This window comes from Grus americana, chromosome 1 (genome assembly GCF_028858705.1).
Source record: "Grus americana isolate bGruAme1 chromosome 1, bGruAme1.mat, whole genome shotgun sequence".
NCBI classification, from domain to species: domain Eukaryota; kingdom Metazoa; phylum Chordata; class Aves; order Gruiformes; family Gruidae; genus Grus; species Grus americana.
The window spans coordinates 128,467,506-128,488,059 of NC_072852.1; the positions used below are offsets into that span (position 1 = coordinate 128,467,506).

At 36.3% G+C, this 20,554-nt stretch overlaps 1 protein-coding gene across 10 annotated transcripts in view; it reads right to left on the minus strand.

The window, feature by feature from the left end:
- Positions 1 to 286: 286 nt before the first annotated feature.
- GK (glycerol kinase) overlaps positions 287 to 20,554 on the minus strand; it is a 38,011-nt gene continuing 17,743 nt past the window's right edge. For 2 of the 10 annotated variants that reach the window (XM_054809494.1, XM_054809475.1), the window contains 10 exons: positions 19,969 to 20,011; positions 19,198 to 19,278; positions 17,211 to 17,289; positions 15,125 to 15,221; positions 13,388 to 13,472; positions 9,906 to 10,026; positions 8,558 to 8,701; positions 7,489 to 7,569; positions 5,843 to 5,929; positions 287 to 2,732 (listed from right to left, as the gene is read on the minus strand). In XM_054809494.1, coding sequence (XP_054665469.1) covers positions 2,719 to 2,732; positions 5,843 to 5,929; positions 7,489 to 7,569; positions 8,558 to 8,701; positions 9,906 to 10,026; positions 13,388 to 13,472; positions 15,125 to 15,221; positions 17,211 to 17,289; positions 19,198 to 19,278; positions 19,969 to 20,011 — 832 coding nt within the window. In that variant the 3' untranslated portion in view covers positions 287 to 2,718. Of the gene's footprint in view, positions 2,733 to 3,865; positions 3,937 to 5,837; positions 7,570 to 8,557; positions 8,702 to 9,905; positions 10,027 to 13,387; positions 13,473 to 15,124; positions 15,222 to 17,210; positions 17,290 to 19,197; positions 19,279 to 19,968; positions 20,012 to 20,554 lie in introns of those variants that run through there. The other 8 variants (XM_054809561.1, XM_054809552.1, XM_054809484.1 and 5 more) reach the window with 6 other exon arrangements.

Consider the following 20,554-nt stretch of genomic DNA (forward strand, 5'->3'; position numbering starts at 1 on the left):
TTCATCATCCTACTTGTGTTTTCCTGCTTCTTCCTGAATATGGAGGGGCTTGAGGAAATGTAATTTCTAATCCAGTCCTTGAAACTGAATATATCACTGAAAAGCAGAACGCAGTACTGCAGGCATTTGATCCGTATATCTGAGCAAGTTAAAGCATACGTCTGTGATATTTGGAGAGGGTGCTCCGTTGTTTAATATGCATCAGTGTATACTAATGCCTCATGTAAAAAACATTAATGAAAGTGCGTCTGAAAGATAACGTGCAAGAATAAACTGACAGCTGACATCAATTTTTCATGGTATTTTAATACCAAGTTAATGCATTTCTCAAGTAAGAATTTATAAATCTGGTAATTTATAGAAAAAAATAAATCACAGCTTCACAAAAAGCTAACTTTCAACAATTTGTCCCCTCCCCCCCAACACACAGTTTACAACATATTTCAACTATGTTGGTAGAAAGTTAACAAGTGGTGTGAAATTCTTAAAAAATATTTGCAACAGCAATTGAAAATAAAATAATGATTTTTACTCAGTGAAAAAGTAATAGGGCTTGTGTCTCCCAGTAAAAGATAAGTCAGAAAAGCAGCAAAAAACCCTCCCCTCCTACTTATTACGTGCTACCTTTCCCCCCACCACATACATCACTGGCAAAGGCAACACTTCCACATTAATCATTCCCAGGTTCAGTACTTCGGTGGTTTTGGCAAGAAGTCATACTCAGAAGTCCAGAGTTTGAGGTGTGTGCTGCAAAGGCTGCTGTTAGTTCCGTTCCTTGGGGTAAGGTGGGATCAGCAACGGCTCCCAGTAAAGGTAAGGACTATAAAGATTTTTCTATGGGTTCATGCTCATTTTTCACTCGTTCTTCACCTCTCCAAGACCAACTGGAAAACCCAGAAATTTTTGTTGTCACACCTCACGTTTGAGCATTTATAGGAGATATGGGATTTGAATGATGTTATATTTTCACCCGTGCACAAAAATCCCCTGTTGAATTTATACATGCAACCACAGGATGAAAAATGTTCCTTCTCTAACTTCTTACTTAAAAGTCACATTTTCAAAGGTCATTGCACTTGATAACAAAAGGCAATTAATATGCATTTGATACTAAATATATTGTACAGACCTGAACTTCTGTGCAACCCATTGCTTCAGACACACAATATTTAACATCTTTTTAAAAACTAAGCCTCTAATCCTAGTTTAACAAAGAAAAACAAACTTTGTTAAAGACTATTTTTTTAAAGACAAAAATCTTTAAGAAAAAACACACGCAAAAACCCGCTCCCTTTAACTCCTAGTGCATTTAAACGCATCTTTCAAATACCTCCATGTTGTTCCCATGTTTAACCTCGCTATCATTCTATACCGATTGAATGACACTACACAAGAACACATTTTCTCTGACCTAACCAATAAGGCTGGCATTTGTCATGCTGTTGGTACAAACAGGAAAGCTGAAGGTAAGATTATTGCCTCCCTCCTTTACCTGTGGAAGACAAAAAGTTTCAAAGTGGATGCAACTCGGTCATCAACGCACATTGCCTGCGAATTCCAAAGGCCTGTTTCAGGTGCCAAGTGCTTACTCTTCCATGCCAGGGTTTTGGGTTGTCCCAGCACATTTTGTGACAACTTGCTGTTAAAACTATGGACATGGAAACCGAATGGGAGATTTTGGTCCCTGAGATATACTGAATGAGATCAAGAACTAAAGCACTAATATTTAATTTGGAGCAGACCCTCTTTAAGGAAAACTAAGTTAGCTTCAACTTTCAAAAGTTTAACAAATAGTCACTAAAATATCCTTAAGCAGGATGACAGAATATGTGCAGTATTGGTCAAGAAAAGTGCATTGTACAGAGCAGTTTTAAGAGTTACCGGTTGCTGAGGACCAAGAAGCTGTCCTGTCAATAGCATGCTGTATCAAATTTGTCTTTCCAATCTAACACAAAAGCCCAAGAACATGAAACATGGCCTTAACCAAAACGTCTGGTTACTCCTATCTATTTACAGGTACCGCTACAGGCCTTAGTGTCTCACATACTTATAACAGGCAAACTGACTGCGTACGCCAGAAGCCAAACCAAACTTTTTAACTTTGTGATTGATCATTTCGATAGTACTCCGCGGACCACATCAGCAACCTCTTCATTGCCAAGTTGGTGGCGATGTGTGTTACTGATAATACATTTTGAGCTAGTGTTTAAAAGGTTTGTACCATTGAAGGTGTTTCAGACCAGTGGCCACTACAATAGAACACCTTTGGCAACCACAGACATATGATAGGTAATTCACAGCAGCTGGAAGAATTGTAAGATATTTACGAAGTTCTATAGTGCATCATTAACTTTCTGCAGTGTGTTGTATAAAGTACCAAAGCTCCAAAAAGGATGGCTAAACATCTAACATTACCTCAGAAGTTGCAGGGGTTTGTTATACAAAGCTAGGGCTTGTGAAATTTTAGAGGATGATGTGAGATAGTCCACACAAAGGCCTCCAGTGCAGTTGGGGTTGATGGGGAAGGGAGAAGAGTAATGAAGGGCTGAAGACTTAAGTTTCAGTGTACCACTGGGAGGTTACTCAGGGACTGGCAACAGATGGATTCATGAATGGATTTAGTCGCACAAGTAGTATAATCACATTGGTGGTGGAATATCTTCAGACAACAAAACAAAACAAAAAATCAGCTGCATCCAGAGAGTCCACTAAGTAGTCTCATTTACCAGTACCTTAAATAAGAAAGAAGGTGCATTAGTAACATAGAATTTACTCTAAAACATTAATAACACTCTATAACACAGCTGAGCTATAAAAGGAATTCAGTATAACCATCTTTTGTTTTCAGTTAATGCAGTTATGAATGAGATGTGTCTTGTGACACCAGACAAGCCAGCACTTAAGTGTGTGGGATGTGCATATAGTAGGAGAGAAGAGACCACACTATTATTAAGATGGGTAAATTTTTAACAAGTAGAAGAATTGAAGGAAGGTACTCTAAGCTTATTTTTTTCTGAATATGAGCTCGGCTTTCCGAAATTTGGGAAATAGTGTTGCAACTAACTTGCGGAACTGCGTAGTGATCCCTATCTGTAAATTAGTATGCAATTTGGCAGTAACTATCACAACACAAGAAATTAAAAAGGAAAAACAGAATCTTAAAAAAGCCCCCAACAGGTATTTAAGTAGGAAGAATACAGTATTACTATCAGCACTGACACCTTATTCTGTGAGAATAAAGTCAAATAACTTTGTATCCCAGATGTCACATATGATACCATACATAGCCAATCCCCACTTACACCTCACTTGAGAGGTGCTACTTCAAGCATGCAAAGGCATTTCTTTAAATTTGAGTCTAATAAAATATAGTATCGCTTTCAGTTAACTTCCACTCCCCAAAAAAGTACAGCTACGGAATATGTTGAAGTCTCTCAGATGTCCACTTCCAAAACTAGTGTGCAAAACTTAACAGAATCTTAGCATAAGGACTCCAGTTGCTGCATGCAACTTGTTTTAATAGTGAAATAAAGCAAAATATTGGCCCTTTCTCCCCTGGGAGAGAAGAATAATGAAGATCATAAAATAAGGTACAAGTAATTGACCTGATTTTGATGAAATTATGAAATGATATCATGAAATTATGAAATGATATCATGAAATACAGTTTGTCCTTTATATTGAGTCATCAGGTGCTGCAAGAAAATGCAGTTAGTTTAGCAGTTCTGTAACTGGGTTTTTGCCATGTCAGTGTTCTCTATTCTGCCACAATGGCTTTTTCCTTCACATTTCAGTAGTTGTAAAATCATGGCCCTGCCCTACAGAGACATGTTCAACAACAGCACTGTTGCCATGCAAGACTTACTGCTGTTTCAGCACATGAAGGATGAATTCAATCCTCAGTAGATTCAATCCTCAAACCTACTATACTGATGACTGCGTTGGAGTTCCAGAGTTTCATTAAAAGATAAAATGTAACAAATTAATTAATGGAGTTCCTGTACTGAATTAGAAGGAAAGTCTGGTCAGCTCGTTCTGGCTTTTAAAAGCAAAAGGATATTTCCCAGAGTAAATGTCTAAGGGGGAAGCAGCCCTGCTCCAATCAGCAGCACAAATTCTATATATCATGTTCTACCCTTACACACAGCTGAGCAAAACTACAACCCGGACATCATTTTAAAAACAAATAAGAGTTGGAAATTTCTTGCAACTTCTCCTGTCCCCAAGCTTACCAATGCATATAACAATATATTGGTATATATAGTAACTATATATATGTAGTAACTGTAACTATATCAATAGTTACTGTTATCTGAAAACAAGGGCAAAAATAGGTTCTGAAGGCCAGAGTGAGTTGAGATGAATGTTCTCCACTTGTGGGTCAGAAAGGCACTGACAAGCTTAGGGAAGGGAGAAAAAAAATCTTTTTTTATGAGTTCCAGCAGTGCAAGTTTAGATATTTATATGCAGGTTACTGATTAGTTGTATTTAAAAGGCAATAAACCCAGAATTTAACTTGCTTATCATTGATCTTCATATTATTTCAGGTATCCTCCATGTGGTGAAGAACCTGACCTGGAATTAATATTCAAGTTGCTTAGTTCAGCTTGTTAAAAATTTACCCACTCATTTACAGCTGGTTTTATTTTATTCATCATAATCAAAATTGTTCTCATTCACAGATACATTCCAGAGTTAGTAAATCTATGTCAATCCATTTGTTCAATTAGATTTTTGCCTAGAATTTGTTTAGTTTGATTTTAGTTCTCCTACAAGCTCAGTCTCTTCCATGCAAGAAAAATTACAATTGAATAGTTAATTCAGGCTGAATGAGTAGAAACAAAATACAAACGCATCATCACAGGAGCATGCTAGAGTCCTCAATTGTCTGTTTAATTAACACCCCCCGCCCATCCCGCCAAAACCAAAACAAAGAAAGAAAACTAAACAACCACCCAAAAAAAGCTTACTAAGCAGCAACAATGGCTGTATTGTAAATTTTTTTTTCTGAATGAAATTATGAAACACGACAACAAAGAACAAATGACATCAGCATATAAACTTCTTTTTCTTACCATATCTTAATGAAATGTCTTACTCTGGCATAAGTAACTAACACTGTCATCCACATTAAGAACTTTCTTTTAAAATAAAACATATATTAATAGGTTGAAGATGCATCTTCATTGCATATGCACACAGTCCCTTTCCCCAGTTTTGCAGATAGGCCTTTTAGGGTCTCTTCTCTTTACACAAAATGAATTCACTTATCCATCAAGAGTAAACTACAAAAAGAATATTCTATAGATTTAGTAGATGAAGATTTCTAACCATACAATAGTTCCAAGGGGACCAGAAAAATGAAAGGGGTGCATGAAGCCTTTCAGAGACAGAAGCAAAGTCTTCACTTTATTTAAACAAGATCCTCCAAGTAATTTTAAATGTTATGAGAAGAAATACAGGATAAAGGATGGAACCTTATTCTAACTGCAATGCACGCTGTAATGAAGGCAATGCCAAACTCTGCTAGGCTGCTCTAATCTATATCCCTTTTATAAACTGTGTACAGTCTGCATAGCTAGCCAAAGGGAGGGGAGAGTTCAAGGTTCCATGTGCATCTAACAACTAAGAATTTCATGGCACGTGAGGATGAATTTGAGATGGCATTCTCTTGGTTCCCTTAGGTACCATGTCTAATTCACACCCTCAAACACTCGTGTGCATGAACAACAAAAAGCATCAGTCATTTTTGCTAAAAATAAACAGATGGAATACAAAAAAACCCGACACTTAAACTAGTGTAGATAGCTTTTAAAGTGATCTAGTTCAAACAATAACTAACCTGAGACGTACTTTGCTCCGATTAACATTATCATGCTACTCATAATAAAAAAACCCAAAGGCAGACTACAGAAGATACTAGTGTCACCTGATGTCATCCAGAGGAGGGTGTTTCCAGTCAAGCAAATCAAAAGAGAAATATATATATAAATTGCAATATATGTGTTAAAAATCATACGAACAGCAAAAAGTAACAAATGTAGTGACATTTGCAGAAAAACTAAAAAAGATTATGCATAACCCCCACAATAATTCAAAACAGGCTCTCAATATAAGAGTTCAAATCCAAATTCCACTGTTAGCACTATCTAGGTTGAGCCCATTTCTAGTATTTTTCAATCTTAAATACTCCTAGCAGGCAGAAGATAAAGTTTCAAAGCAAGAACTAAGGAAAATAAATTTCCACTCCCAGTGTTAAACTAGATAATCACTCAGGGTAAGTTTTGATAAACATATCCCTTTTCACATGAGCTGAAGAACAAGATCTAGTTTTATTTCTGCAAGGCAGAATTTTCTATCCTTCAAAAGGAACTAAAGATATATAAGTAAGATATGCATCAAGCACTTGGGATTTTAGGATACACAACAGAGACTTTAGATGTAAGGCTACTAAACCCTAACGGACAATACTGCAGTGAATCTTGTTACTGATGCTAAGTTACCTATTTTCCTTCCAAATAGCCTTGATTGATAGAACTGTTTGTATAACCATGGTGTTAAATAAAATACTTAAACCAACATATAGGATGGTAAAAGGAAAATTTGAGCTTTCAAGACAAGTTAAGACACTTCATGCATCTTGAGGGCTGCAACTGTGGATTGCGGGGGGAGTTTACATTTTGAGAATTCTTTACTTAATACTTTTCATTCTAGTAGTTTTTCCAACAAAAGGGAAATTAAATGAAGATAAGGCCCATAAATGATGTATTGTAGGATGATTCAGGACTAAAAACCTATCCTGAAATAGTGCTGAAACAAATTAAAATTATAGATCATAGAAGACTGCAGATTTTATTTAATTAAAACCTGACAGATGAAAAAGCCCTCTACTTCAAAAGAAAGATTTTGTTCAGTTCCTCAAAAATGATCGCATATTCTGTGTGTGTGAACAACAGGTCTGTGCAATTCTTCACTTTATGATAGCTTCTTGGTCTTAGCCCTTGTGGGTCAAACAGATTTTGATGTGGCTACCAATTCCTCCTTCCTATACAGCAAATAATAAAGACAAGATAGCAAGAAAAATCACAGGATAAAATTTTTCTCCTTTGCAACATGAGGTTATAGTATAAGAAAGTTTATGAAGTCCCTGCACTGTCTTAGAATTGTTCTGTATCTCTTCTTCTAGGTAAGAACTTTTTATTTTGTAAACCAATACTATTCTGCAAAACCTGCAGTTAGCCTTGATTTCATGTCCTCTGTTTTTAGAGCCCTACAAGATATTGCTTGTGCCCTCCTTTCAAGAGGAAGACCTATCTATCTATTTTCCTGCTTTGTTTCCACAGTGGTTTTAAGTAATAATTTTTAAATCATTGGCATAGTAGATGCCAACGGAGATGGTATGAACAGAAATGGTCACCAAACTCAAGATTAACTACCTATGCTAACTGGCTAATTAATAAATTTGACCTGCATTAATTTCTGGATTACCATTTGAAGGAGCTTCAGATGTCTCCCAGCCCATAGATTTCATTACAGCTTTCTTCCATCTGGCATAGCGAAATTCACTTTCTGAAATTGAGAGATCAGCAAACAGAAAAGCCTCTTAATGCGTATGAATACAACTACACGTATTTAAGAAGCAAAGGCTACAATATTAACTTTCCACTCTTTTGTACAGTATAGTTTGTCTGCACAGAACAAGTACTATAAAATGCTGTTTTGAACAAAAGAACCAACCCAACCCAACCCAAAACCCCACAGTTATACACAATAAGGAGAAATGAACCTTAAAAACAATTTTCTGCATGTTCACCAGTAAGAATATTTACAAGTAGGACAAAATGGGGCAATTGTTATTCATGTAGAAGCCCTTCAATGTTGAAATTTCTGTTTTGAAGTAGGGGTTATAACTGTAATCAGAATCAAAATGGTAGGATAAAATTCTGTACCAAAAATTAAGAAATAATTGAAAAGACAAAAATGCATTTGTCTTGCATATGGATTAATTATGTCAAGTACATACTTTCCATCTCTAGAAGCACTTAAGAACTGATGAAGAAGATAGCTAGCTAAAAAATAATGACTAATTTAGGCTTTTTAAAGCCAAAAAAAAAGTCTCCCAAATCCAGTCAGTCTGTCCTTTCTACTTATGTGAAAACTCACAAATGCACAGGAGCTTTAGGAATCATCTTTCTCAGTAGAAACCTTTCAAGATTTCTTTAATTTTACTTGCTATAAATCAAAAGCTACTAACTGCAATGCCCAGTGCCAAACTTCTTTCAAAAAGAAGAAAGGAAAAACCCCAATGCATTCCCTTTTGGAGTTATGTTGTTATAAACATTTTCCAATCTTACTAGTCAGTAAATGGACAAAACAGCAAATGAAATGCACTTTTCTCTAAACCAAACACTACAAAGCTGATCTTCAACATTTGTGATGATATTCATGTATAGCTGTTTTTATATCAGTATGTTAGACTGCAACAAAGAATAAACCTGATGTGTTGGACATAAAATATTGAGTTTGCAATTTCTTAGACAATATGAAAGCGTTTTACCCTCTGGGTTGATCTGTGGTTCAAATCGTTCACATGTCACTGCTGTCAAATCTCCAGGATTCAGACTCCAAATTCCAACTCCTTCTGCAGCTCCTGCTGCCATAGCAGCTCCTAGAGCTGTTGTTTCAGGCATTGATGGCTTTACTAAAGTAAATCACAGAAAAGGACATGATGATTTTTAATGAAAGTCACCTTGATGACAACAAAACTAAAGATTTACATATATATCTAGAATGATATATATTTTCTACAACTGCTGTATGCTTTCTTTAAGTTTACCAACAGCAAACCTCATTTTATTGCCATTCACATATTATGAGGCTAACCACCTATGATCATCCAAGCCTTTGAAATATTTCAGATCACTACTTCCTTCAAGCCTGAATCATACAATTGCCCCTTTTCATACCACGTGCAGAGCTACTGATCTCAAACATGAGTTTCCTTAGAGTACTTCTGTTAATAGTATACTATTTTTTTGTCTTCTCCCTCCCTCCCTCCCTCCCTCCCTCCCTCCCTCCCTCCCTCCCTCCCTCCCCAAAGCTGTGATCACTGGCTGTTATCAGTCTTGTTCCCATGCTCTAGATATTGTGTTATTAAAAGCATTTCTATTTAGAAAAGGCATCTTGAAGGAGGCTACACACCTGTTCTTACCAGCTTGTTTGCCTTCCACAGACCCTACAGAAGACCATCCCACCCCCAAGATGTCAATGGCAAATCTGTTCCATTAACTGTAGAACTGCCTGCCTCTGTGCTTCAGGCAGAGGATCCTTTAAAATCTGATTTTATTGATCATATCATTTCATCTGCTAACTATGCATCTGCACTGATAGTATGAGCCTTGTGTATTATGTATTATTAAAGGCAAGCTATAATATCTCTAGAGTTAAAAACTTTCCACTGAAATCAAAGGTTTGTGCAGGCAAAGGGAACAGAAAAAAGGGTATTTGCTATTTGCTGAAATCCAAGAGCAAAACATGAGCAGTGGAGGTACAAAGCTCTGATTTATCTCTGAGCAAGAGTCTCAGGACCAACATGTTGCAGGAGAGTGTTAATTTCACTGATTTTAAAATTGTTAGATGCTTAGAAATTGATATGACAAATTTAACGTTCAATACCATCATAGTGCTGTAATATTTCAACACAAGAAAAAAGTCAGTGATTCTCTATGAAAATGAACCTCAAAACTGGATGCAAGATCTAAAAACATTCTCTGTAAAACCCCCAACATTCTCAAGCAGTAGCAAAAGACAAAAAACAACAAAGCAAGCCATCCAATCATCAGTCATTACAAACCGATGTTGTTTTCAGCTTTAAAAAGAAAACAGGAGTTGTAATTTCATCTTACCTACTGGAATACAGAGAATGTCTGATTGGAGTTGCATGAGGACTTTATTATTGGTCATTCCTCCATCTACTTGTAACTGATTTAGTGGTATCCCACAGTCCTTGTTTATGGCATCTAAAATCTTAAGAGTAATATATGTTATGATTTAATTGCAGAGAAATCCATCATACTCTCTGAGTGTAAAATACTAATAATTCAGCATTTGCTGAAGAGTCTTACGTAGATAATTCCCCTTCCTTATATATCAAGAGAGCAAAACAGAGGTAGTGACAATACAGTTTTGTTTAATATACAGCAAATGTATTCTATTTATTACAGAAGTCCTAGCATAGGAGATGTTTCTCTGATGCTCTATATCTAGCCTATGTGTTGCTTATATGGTCTGAGAGGAAGAATTTTCAATAAAAGCTGATGACAACTACAACATTTATCACAGCTAACAAAGGAAGAAGTAATACTAAACAGAGTCATTTAGCTGATTACAGTTTCTCCAGATACTTTCTTTAAAACGTTTGAACTGGCAATCTGGAAGACACTTCAATAGGAATTGCTGAACATTGAACTGTTTTGAAAGAGCAGATTCTTGAAATATTTTCAATTAATTGTTGAAAATTGAGAATTTCACATTACACAAGATAGACTGCAAAAATAAACTATTAGTGTAATTTTTTGTAAAACTATGTTTCCTTCTTTTGGGCACAGTGGATAGGTGAAAATAAATGAAGAGTGTTAAAGTGTTTGCAAGGGATAATTGAGTGGAGTATTTAATTCACTGATACCTATCAATATGCTTTTTAGAAGGTTTCCTAAAAATGTAAGATTTGCCTCAAACCTTAGCTACTGGTTATACCATGGCATTATCCTACAAGCATCTATTAAATGCAGAATAGTGGGTTTTCTAGGGTTTTGTAAAAGCAGCCAATTAAGTCTTGTTTACATTTTTTAAAGTTAGTGCATAATTTTTGTTGACAAAGTTAGGCATTAACTAGTGCAGAATGATTTTCTTTTTGCAATTTTTCAATTTATTTGAATAAAAAAGAGGTGTGCTTTTCTCAGCTTTAAATGACAAAGTAACATAGACCACGAAAAAGACCAAAACTACAAGGCATTCTGTGCCGTTCTGTAGTTCACAAAGTACCCAGTTATACAATCCTTACTGGGAAAAGCCAACATATTCTTTAAAATAAAGAACAAAAAACTTGTAGGTTTGTAAGGTAGTAAAAAATATATAGAGATGAGTTGTCCAGTAAATTCTACTTATTCCCAGAAAGTAAGTCAGCAAGGTCTCTTACCAGGAAATCTTTAAAGGAACTAAAATAACCGATGCAGGATAAATAATGGTTAAAAATTAGAAGGTAAGAGTAAAAGGCCAGTTTTCATGGTGGCAGCATCTGTCCATGGGCCTGCACTGTTCAATACATTACAAATAACCTGGAAAAGAGGATTCATATCACAGCAGCAAAGTTTGCCGTCAGTACTAAGCTAGTACTGCTCCCCACCACTTATTTCCTTCACATGTATCATTTTACATTTGTCTATGCTGATTTCACCTGCTTTTTTACCATTCAGAACTTCAGCACTGCCTCATAATCTCAGCTTTACATACACATACTGTTTCCTCCAATAGTGGCTTTGTTTACCACTGTGCAAGAGCATGTTGGATCATACTATGTAGTCAGCAGAGATTAAAAAAATGAAAAGAATGCTAGAAATCAGGAAGGGGCGAAGGAACAAAGCAAATCATGATCATGCTGCTGCTCTCTCTATTGTACTGAGGTTGGATGAAGAGCAAGGTGTCCAAGTATGTGAGTTTTGTCTAACGACAGCATTGTACAGCTCTTAGAACTGAAAAGTTGCTTATTCTTCCAAAATGCCTTCTGGAAGAAAAAACATGACAAGTGTCATCTGTCTGCACAAGGAAGGAGCTTTTTGGATAACAAGGAACAGAGACTTAGAAGGATTGAATGGCACAATAAAACAAGCAAAAACTCCAATGAACATGAAATTCGAGGATTTTCCTGAAGGATGCAAAAGACTTCCATTTTAACTGGAATTAAAACAAAAGAACTTTGTTTCTGACAAGACAGAACTAACAATGTATCTTTGAAAAATGTACATATATTTTATCTGTGTCACTAGGACTTAATCTCTTCATTTAAACGCGTCCAGAGACCTGATCTGGCACTCCTGTCATAGTGATAAAAGCACACTGACTAAAGCATGAGGAAGTATTAGATTTGTTCAAACAGTTAACTTCACCCTCACTCAGTTCGAAAGCTTTATTCCCCTCCCTCCTACTCCCAGCCACACGCCCTGTCTCTTGTTCTGACATTTGCTACACTCCTCTGCGAGGCAGCCGAGGTCATTAATCCAGCAGAAAAACAGCCCAGCAAAAAGAGGGATAATTTTCTGCTGGAAAGTTCATTGAGTTGTCACGTGACAGGGAATGGATGGGAGGAGGGGCAAGGAAAGAGAGGAGCAGACAGAAAACTAGACTATCAGTTCAGTTCCCTCTAACTTTACCCTGACTTCTAGTAACAGAATTAGAGATATATACTACTTCCAAGCTCCTTCATGACTTTCTGAGGACTCAGAGGCTGTTAGCACAGCTTCAAAAGCAGATGTCTGGGTGAAATTTCTGGCTGTCTTTTTCCACGAGTACTTTTTACTCTATTCTATGTCACTACAGAAACAGCAAGCTGCTTTCCTCCTCTCACACAGTTTTAGCTGGGTGTTATTTTAAAACTCAGTATGTTTAAATAACAGCAGTTTTAAAACATACAATCAAATTAAGGTTTGACTGTCACCCTTTGGGGTCTAGGGATTTCATTTTCTCCTGTATTTGTATGCAACACAAATATGGAGCGTAAATTGATAGTAGATGGTGACATAAAGATTCTAATGCTGAGAACATACTGATATCAACCCCTTTGATTTGGTTGGAGGATTCATTTCTTCTGTGAGAATTCAGGTTTGCTGTAGCACAATGCCAACTAAGGCAATACAGAATGTAACGGGCAGGAAGTGAATCCAGATTTCCCTTGGTATGTTTGCTGCTGTCTTGCTTTAACTCATTTTTGTTCAGAAGCAACACAAGCCATCTCTGTCACAGCAGACAATATAAAATGTAGTCTCCTACACTAATGCAATCTTTTAGTTATGGCACTGGCCTTGTTATTTTAATGTTTCTATGTTCTGCCTCTCAAAATATTCACAAAATAAGTTCACCTTATTTTAAGTGCTGATAAAAAGCAGCATTGTCACTCCAAAATAATGTACCACCCACCCACATCATTGTAGCTAAGCCCACAGGAAAAAATTTTCAACATTAGCACCAAGTAAAAAGAAGAAGAGCATTCAAATACAATATAAAGTGTATAATTAATCTTCATTAAATCTTTACAATCTTGTCTCTTCCTGAAGAGCTACAGTCCCTGTTATCATACTAATTACAATGAGTTTAGGACCCAGTTTGCCTTTACCTCTCGTGTTTGAAAGCAGACCGCTTCTAGTGCAGCAAAGGCGATATGTTTTTTATTTGTAAACTGAGTAAGGCCACAGATAATACTGTTGAGAAAAAAAAACCACAAAAAATCGCAGTTAGGACATAGTTCTTTACCAGACATACACCGTTATTTCAGACCTAGGCCTTCTTATTCAATTCTCAGTCAGTTCCATTGTATGAGGACTGCTTTTTAATATTAAAAAGCTTGTTTCTCTTTAAACTCTCTCATTCTTGTTTTTCTGACAAACATGCTTTCAGTGTCCAATCAATACAATTGCCATGAATTAAAATTTTATTGCCAATCTCATGCAATTGGGTGCATATTCACCTATATACACACACAAATCCTACTCTTCCTTTAAGAAAAGGAAATTATGATTGAGGCTGATTTTTCTTTAAAAAATAATCACCTATCACTAAAATCTTAATAAATTCTCTAGTGCTTTCAGTTCTTAAAGAAAAGCGCAGGTGGCTCAATGCTGTGCTTTAAATGCTTAAAGTTTTTTTCAGATCTATTTTAATCATTAGTTGCTTCTGCACCTTCAAAGAGATTTTTGGATATGGAAATTATGCTACATCTAACCATGAGTAAGCTGAATTCTGTCAATGTACTCTGAAGTGCAGAACAAATAATCATCCTTTCATACTATTTCAACATCTGAGGAATAGTAGCGTACTACACAGAAATGCCGCTGTATTTGGTGCTGGATACATGCAAATTTAAAGATATTAAAGGACATTTTTAGTTGTTGCTATTCCAAAGATCAGCTTTTAACAGTTAAAAAGTTAAGCACTGTGATCTGAAAAACTGTAAAAATATCTAACTCAAAGATTTTTTTCTTCCTTACGTACAAAAAGTATCTAAATTCTAAAGATGCAACTACTCAAAACCTTGGGAACTATATATTATTTAAGATTTCTTTTCTCACTTTAGGAAAGCTATTTTATATTTAAATTTGTTATGTTTCTGTGACTCCCATGGCATGTTGTGATTTCAGCAACTGTAGGCAAGCTCACAATAGACAAATAGGTGGTAATTGTTTGAACTAGTAATTCTAACTAGTACCACCTAGTTAGATCTTAACAACCAGGAAAGGGACTGGAAGGAGAGGAGAAAAGAGTGTTCAAAAGACTGGAAAGAAAGCTGGACATAAGGGAAGGAGAGGGAGGAGAACTGGGGAGGAATTAAGTAGCCTGTATCATTTCAGATAGTGAATGAAGCAGCCATGGGAAACTGAGCTAAAAAACCCCAAACTACTCAGCACCAAGTTTTTCACTTTCTACTGCTGTAGCCTGACAGCTCAGAGGTATGCAGACCTCCTTTCTCTTTAGTGAGGTGAAAATCCTTTCAGAACCAGAAATGTATGAAGAAAAAAAGCTGGCCCCATTAGTGGCAAGAATGATAGAACTATCTTTTATTTGTCCTCCAAAATACACAACTCAGCCCATATATTTTCCCTGCCCCCTTTTTTTTGGAGGAGGAGGGGAGAGAAGGGTGAGTAGCTGAGCTAGCTAATCCTCCTTTTTCTCCTAGTAGCAGTGCTGTTCTGAACTGATTAAATAAAAAAGGGAAACACAGTAGCTGCTTGAAGATACCACAGAGAATGATGTAGCCAGACAGAACAAAAAGAACAAGTTCACATACCTGGAAGGACAAGTGATAGTATTTGTAAAATCATCTCTTTGTAAATGCAGTATTTAGTCAGATCCTTACCCCCTTGCACTGGGTTCCCAGTATGGTGCATACAGTCCTGAAAATGCTGGCACAAAGTAGCAGCCATAAGAAGTTCCCACTTCCGCGGCCAGTTTTTCTAATGCACACACACAAACAATCTTCACTTAGCTTTCCACAACTGTACCAACACTTAAATATGACATTTAAAAGTGTTATTATTTAAATAGGGAAAACATTCAGAATATGTTAGGTAGCTACAAAAATAATCAAGCCACATACAATTAGAAAATACAACTAACTCTGACACTCTGCTCCTCAACTAGTTGTTTATTTGCAACAACATGAATGGAAGATAGGGCACAGGGAATTGTGGGAAATGTAAAATGAAAAATCAAAACCAAAAAGCAAAATCGTGTACTTAATATTCTGACCTAGATTTTGTGAGGTTTTCAAAGGGTATCCTGTAGGTAAAGAATACAACCTTCAAAGCAGTTCAAAAGGTCACACTTGCATTTAAGTCAAGGCAAGCAAGTGAAACTGGATCAAGACCAAAGGGAGTTAAGAACTAAATTCCTATTAATTTCAAATGGATTTAGAGTTCTAAATTCTCAGCTTACATATATAATCATAGGGCCAGATAGAAGGAAATCTGAAGTTTCTTAATATCTGAGTAGTAACTTTGGATATCTGAACTCCCCGATATTAAAATATCTGTAATTTTAAAAATTATATTAAAACACCTAGATCTGCAAAGGAAGTAATGCTAATGTGCAGCTCCTTCCTATAACAAGAAAGGGTTTTTTCCCTGCTTTTGTAAATTTCTTCTGTTTGCATTCTTCAGAGAAGCATAGCAATAGAGAAAAGAAGTAGGAAAACTTATTTAAAAAGTCTTTTTAAAATGGTTCTTTCATACAGACTCCACTTAAAAAAAGGAGTGAAGGGAGAAGGAAGGACATGTTCAGGGAAACACAAAGAGATGATGAAGACCCACATGACTTTAACGACACTGACAAGATTAAAGTTCTTGAAACTCAAACCTTCCAAAGGTCTAGTCAAACTTGTGAAGCCAACAGTTACTGCAGTGTTTCAACAGCTGGCTAATTCACATGACAGTACTTTATATTCTTCTGTATGATCTGCGAAGCTTTCTTACAGAAAAACAGACTGACATTTGAAGTTTTTGCTCATTCTTTGAAGCTTTACATAAAATTTGAATTCTAAATTTTTCCACCTTGTAATAAGATATCAAATTATTAAAAATATGTAACACATTGCTTTTGAATCCTAAATCTCATTAAACCAGTCACTTTCAGACTGTTACACTTGCATGTTTCTGACATTATCTCCTTTTTCAAAGTTTGATACATTCCTAGTTTCTACAATGTCACACACCAGCTTCAGTTCAGCTCAAGCAGAAAACACCAGCTACCCCAATGCTAAAGGATTACTGTATTCTTAGCCAAAACAAATTACCATCCTCCGCAATTCCTTTACAAGGCAGCTTTGCAAACTGAGGTCCGTAACTCAATGGACATGAAGCCTTCTACATAAATTGTTGCATTTAGAATAGAATCACAGAATCACAGAATGGTTTGGGTTGGAAGGGACCTCAAAGATCATCTAGTTCCAACCCCCCTGCTGCGGGCAGGGACACCCTCCACTACACCACATTGCCCAAAGCCTCATTTGTAAGGCCTCAGGTTCTCATGTTTATGATGGGAATGAATATGTAGGTTTAGGATCAAATATGCTCTTGTTTCTGTAATAGAGACTTAAATACTCTTGGCTCTGGAAAAGTCAATATTGTATGAAACCAGGAAATATACTGTAAGCATAGTATCTTCCTGAATATCAGTTTGCCGCAGAAACTACTAAAAAGTACAGACTGCAATAGAACAAAGCTGGCAAACGGTTTCAAAGACTGTATTGATATGCTCTATGAAATACATCTGTCAATTAACAGTGATTTCATGGATGCAAAACGAATTGTTCAAACAACAAAATATATACGTCTTCCAGCTTCTCTTTACTTGAATATTTTGAGCTTTCATTCAACATTAGAGACATCAAGACATTGGAAAAGAAAACTTAAAAAACCGAACAGCTCCAAATTGCAAATACTCACCAACTTCCTGCGAAGTCTTAACGATACCTAGATTGTCCCTCAGCCAACGAACAACAGCACCAGCAATTGCAACAGATCCCTGAAGGAAACAAAATCACTACGGCATTAGGAGACAACAACTGGTAGCTTTGTGTGCCTTTTTACAAGACTGGAGAGGAGGGGTAGCTGCAGTCTCCAATTGCAGGCTCACAGTCACAGCTTAAAGCACTCCCAAGAACGCTCACAACCAAACCACAAGTCTCTTGGCAGCTGGAGACTGGCATGTAAAAATGGCAGCCTGTTACACAGGCTTCATGTAGAAAAGGTGCATATTGCACGATTTTTTCCCATGGGCGAGGAGTTACCATGACATTTCCTAAGCAGCCTTCTTGTCTCTAATTTAGGTCTTCTCCTGCATACAAAGTTACAAGGTCCAGTAGCCTCAAACTTCTTTTGCTGCTAACTTAAGATTTTTATGCTTTGATTTAAAAAAAAGATTGATTATGTCTAGAGTCTAAATACAGACAGACAGAAAATTCAGGTGTTTGCATTTGCCAGCAAAATTGCTCTGTTGCCTCAGCAAATGGCCCTGAATGGTTCCATCATATCATAAATGAATGACATGGCTCCCATCTCATTCCAAAGTCCAAATGGAATTCTCTACAAGACAGTCTCAGGTCTACTAGACTAAGCTTCAAGTAAAATGGGAGCAGCATTATATTTTCATTCAAAGCCATTGCTAGAAGGAGCAGGGGGTGTTTTCTAACCAACTAGCTGTCACAAGATATGGGTTTGATTAAAAGGCTGAACGCACATTTTTTGTCTCTCTGGAAAGTGTCTTAACCAGCAGATTGTAGATGGATATAGGAGAAAGGACACTTGATATCTTCTGTTGAAGCCATTTCTTCAGACAATATCATTAAAGACTTGGAGATAAGGAAGAAGCAAAGTACACATGCATGTGTTTTAGCATGCAGAAACACAAATCACTCTCAAGATGCTTCCAGTTCTTGCTGTATGAACGTGGGTTAAAAATAAAACAAACTTCTCGCACACCCGCACAAAATGAAAGCCCCAAAGTTTGCCAGAACATGGCAAATGCAAGATCAACTTTCCTTAGGGAAGAAAAAGGAAATGAACACAGCCTCCCACATCCTAGTAAAGTACTGTAAGCCACAAACTATTCTCCCAGTGACGAAAATCCTGTGGTTTGTCTTCATCTGTTTCACATGGAAAACACAGGCTATCTACAAAAGCTCAATGGCAGCAGAGAATTCAGTATGCGTGTTTTGAGAATAACTATTACATCAAGCCCACTAAGCAACATAGATGGAAGAATAATTATTCTGTTATTCTTGATGAAGGCGTGGTGCCAAATAGGTGCTCAGCTGATCTGTGCTTCAGAAGCAGAGCTTTAGAACAATGAACCCTGAAGTTAAGTAAAAATCTAATTTTCTACAGAATTTGGATGCCCTCCTTACTGAGGAAGTAAATTCTGGAAGTAGGCACCTAAGTCTTAGTAGGTAAAAAAAGCTCAATTGTTAGAGGATTCTTGTCGCAGAAATTTGATTCAGTTTTTTAAGTGTTACAGGTAAAATCCATTAGAATGAAACAACAACCAAAGAAATTTAGTTATGACTTTTATTATGAGAGGATAACTGAAACATTAGTACTTTTTCCCCTCTTTTTTAAACCAAATTTTAGTATTAAAAAATTGTTTTATTTATTTATAACATTTATGAAAGATTTGAAAGACTGTGTAACAGAAAAATGTTTTAGCCATCATGACCTGAAAATATAAATGATGCAACATAGAAATATTTTCATTGGATTATGTGATATAGATTGGAGATAAGGATAACCAAAACCACACATAAGCCTCGAGGCACACAAGCTGTAACATAAAACTATTTTGACTTCCATGCAACTGAAGACAACATAAGGATACTAGAAAACAAGTAAATAAGAACATGTATCCCTACAAAAAGGAAGAAATTACTGGACTTACCTCTAGTGCATAAAAAACAGGCTTGTCTCTGCCCAGTTTGTAAGCTATTGTGGTTAGAAGACCATGCTCAGAAAACACAGACTAAACAGGGAAAGGGGAAAGAAAAGGTAAAGCATGAACAGAGGTAGAAAATATTTAAATAAAAACACTCAAAGTATAATAAACAAGAGACAAAACCTTCACTGGAAAAAAAAAAGAAAGATGAAATGTTTAAACAAAGTAAATTATCAGTCACTCTAAATAAACACCTAAGATAGAACCCTCAGATCACTGGTCTTGATTCTCGTTTCTACAAGCTGCCTCAGATCGTTCCAGCCTCCTTATAGCAAAGAATTGGGGGTCTTTAGAAGGAGATGTGAATGAGAAGGAAGCCAAAGCTTTGCATTATTTATTCAATTACAACTACAAAGAAACAATGGGAGAAAATGAAGGGCAGAAATAAAATAGCCAAGACAAGGAGAAAAGCACGTGGTTAAGTAACACAACTCGGCACTTCTAGGTAAGGTTAAGAAACATATACAAGGAAAGAGCAAGAAACTTGCTATGAAAAGTTCTTTTTGGAAACTTAAGGAGCTATGAAATGGAGTCTTACTGAAACACCTTGAACAAGTTATTACTTTCCTTTCTTTCAGATTTCAGTATGCGCTTTTCCTTACCTCTGGCAATGTAACTGTTAATAAGTTTAAGAAATATATAATATATAGTTGTATGCAAGAACTTTAAATAAAGATTGTTAAAAAAAAAAGTGAACAACTGACAAATATAACTGACCTTCTGACCTGTATTGCACAGCAAGAAACATCCTGTTCCATACCTAGCATGAAAGCAAAGGAAAGTTAAAACCAGGATGTTTAAAGGATAACCTGTTACTGCAGTTCATGAATCCATGACTCCCCTGTGGAGAATCAAGACACGACTTTTTGCCCCTTGAAGGTTATGTTACCATTAGCTGATGATAAAACCATCCTCAAAAAGTTGTTTTAAATGCAGCCTGCAGCTGAAAAATCTAGTCCCACGCCTCTCTCTCTGGCTGTTTCTTGTATAATACTTGTTCAAGGAGCAGATATGGCTGAAAACTAAGTGTGAATTCTCTTTGGTGGCAGTGTTTACCTACTTCAATTTAAGCTGATTATGAAAGCTACTTTATAAAATAAATATTTCACAATATTAAATTCAAGCTTTTAAAGGGGAAAATTTAGGAACCTTTGTTCCTGTCACACAGAGGGTTTTCTTTAAACATATTTAGTTCAAAAATTTCTAAAAATGGCATTTTTCTCATTCGAAGACCACATCACATATATGTGTGCACACACATACACATAAGGACACAGTTTAATAAAAGCAGCACAAAATACTT